Source organism: Poecilia reticulata, linkage group LG16 (genome assembly GCF_000633615.1).
Source record: "Poecilia reticulata strain Guanapo linkage group LG16, Guppy_female_1.0+MT, whole genome shotgun sequence".
In the NCBI taxonomy this organism is placed as follows: Eukaryota; Metazoa; Chordata; class Actinopteri; order Cyprinodontiformes; family Poeciliidae; genus Poecilia; species Poecilia reticulata.
The window spans coordinates 748978-751108 of NC_024346.1; the positions used below are offsets into that span (position 1 = coordinate 748978).

Below are 2131 nucleotides of genomic sequence, written 5' to 3' on the forward strand. Positions count from 1 at the left end.
GACCCACTTTGGACCTCAGGGACCCACTTTGGACCTCAGGGACCCACTTTGGACCTCAGGGACCCACTTTGGACCGCTGGGCTTCCGGTTCGCAGGAAAAGAATCATCTTCTTTCCCTCCAGATGGAAACAATAACCTGCTTTCTGACTTAATAATGATTATTACATATTTAGTTAATTAATGTTAAATTAACTGACTAACTTAATTAACCTCCATGTTTTCTGACAGGATAAATAACCAAATGGATTTCAGTTTATTTCCCATAATGCTTTGCGTTTCTCCGAGCTGCACGACCAAAGTCCATGTTGAGTCTGGAGTCACCTGGTCTCAGGTGAACAGCCTCATGGTGTCCAGGTGTTCCTGGACACCTGGTCATGTGAAGGTCAGCTGGGGGCGGAGCTCACCTGGACTCACCTGGGGTCCAGTCTCCTGACCGGTTCTGATCCATTCACAGTTCTGAGTCAGAACCAGAACCACAGTCGCTCCAGTCGCAACTGGAGCGACTGCAGCTTGAACCAAGCTGGCAGAGTGATGAAGACGGCAATGATCCCAAACAGGAAGCAAGCAACAGGCACAGGAAACGCATAATCTGAGCCAAACCTTTCACAATAAGAGACAAATGAGGTGGACTTTGATTATCCAACCAGAGAACCTGGACGGTTCTGAGACCCAGAGCAAAGTCAGCTGTTTGGTTCTGAGAACAGCCCGAAGATTCCCAAACAACAACTTCCATAGAATCCCAGCGTGCCGAGGACAGAGTATGGAGTTAGATTTGTGCCACAATTATTCAATCCAAAAAAAAGTCAAACAAACAAAATTCTGATTGCAAAAATAAAAGTTTCAAACAAAAATGAGCGATTTCAATTTAAAAAAAGCTCTTTAAACATTTTGTTTTGTAAAAAATACTTTTTATGATTAAAAAGTTTTAAAGATTTTTTTGTGTGAAATGTTTTTTTGATTGAATAATTGTGAAACAAATCTAACTCCATAACGGAGCCCTGAGGAACACCGGACTGCTCCGGCTGGAGCGACGCATCCGGAGGGCCGACGCCAGACAGCAGTTTCTACCTGCACCACAGAGGGCTCACCTTCCTGACCTCTGACCTCTGACACTGAAGGAAGATCAGGCAGGAATCGGAGATTAATCGATCGGGAATCTCTGGTTACGCACCAGTAAAGGTTCGGTTCCACATCTTGGCGGTGATGTTTCTCCCCGGTGGTCTGGCTCCAGAAGCCGCCATAGTTTCATTCAGAGCGCGGGCGTAAATCATGAGGCCGTCATAAAACCCTGCGGCGATGATGTTCATCTGAAAAACAGGAACAGGAAGTCAGTCCTGACCCGGTCCCGGTGCCGGAAATCAGGAATCCTGATGTTATTCCTGCAGGAGCCATTCAGGAAGAGGAAACTGAGGGACGGGACCCATCTGGGTTCTGGTTCCTGATGAGTCATGGTGGCTGCAGCTGGGCTCATCTAGGATCCAGAACCACCGTGACCCGAACACGGTTCTGATTGTGGGTTTTATAGAGATCCAGAGAGGAGCCATCTGGATTTCAGGCATTGTTCCTGTTGGAGCTAAAATCTGGTTCCACAACGACCCAGCCAATCAGATGGGAGCAGAAAGTGTTACTACGACCCAGTCGGAAAGCGGTTTCGCCTCCAGAACCATCAGAACCTCGGTCTGCTTCAGCAGCAGCAGCTTTCAGCTTCCTGAAGGCCTTTAGCTGCTGCTGCCCTGAGGATCAGGTTTCTCTGCAGCTAACCGCATTAGCTAACCGCATTAGCTAACCACATTAGCTTCCCTCAGCTGCTGTGACCGTTAGAGCCGGTAGCAAGAAAACACGGCAGGACACCTGGATCAGGATTCAGCGTTCCATATGGATCGTCTCCAGACCGACTGATGACATCATCGGCTCGGACACATTAAGGTGGAGCAGCTGTTGAAGCTGCCAATTACATCACTTCCTCCACATCTGTCCAATCAGAGCAACAGGAGGCCATGCTGACTGATGGCACCTTTGACCGTCTCCATGGCAACCAGGACCGCCGAGCAGAAAGCCTGAGCCTTCACAGCCGGTTCTGATCTGGCCCAACAGAACCGGAGTCAGAATGAGGATCAGATGCTTCATCCAT

At 48.6% G+C, this 2131-nt stretch overlaps 1 protein-coding gene across 4 annotated transcripts in view; it reads right to left on the minus strand.

The window, feature by feature from the left end:
- The window catches only part of LOC103477468 (atrial natriuretic peptide receptor 1-like), a 16715-nt gene that overhangs the window by 8766 nt on the left and 5818 nt on the right, over window positions 1-2131 (minus strand). For all 4 annotated transcript variants that reach the window (XM_017309354.1, XM_017309353.1, XM_017309352.1 and 1 more), the window contains one exon: window positions 1172-1307. In XM_017309354.1, the coding sequence (XP_017164843.1) occupies window positions 1172-1307 (136 nt within the window). The remainder of the gene's footprint in view (window positions 1-1171; window positions 1308-2131) is intronic.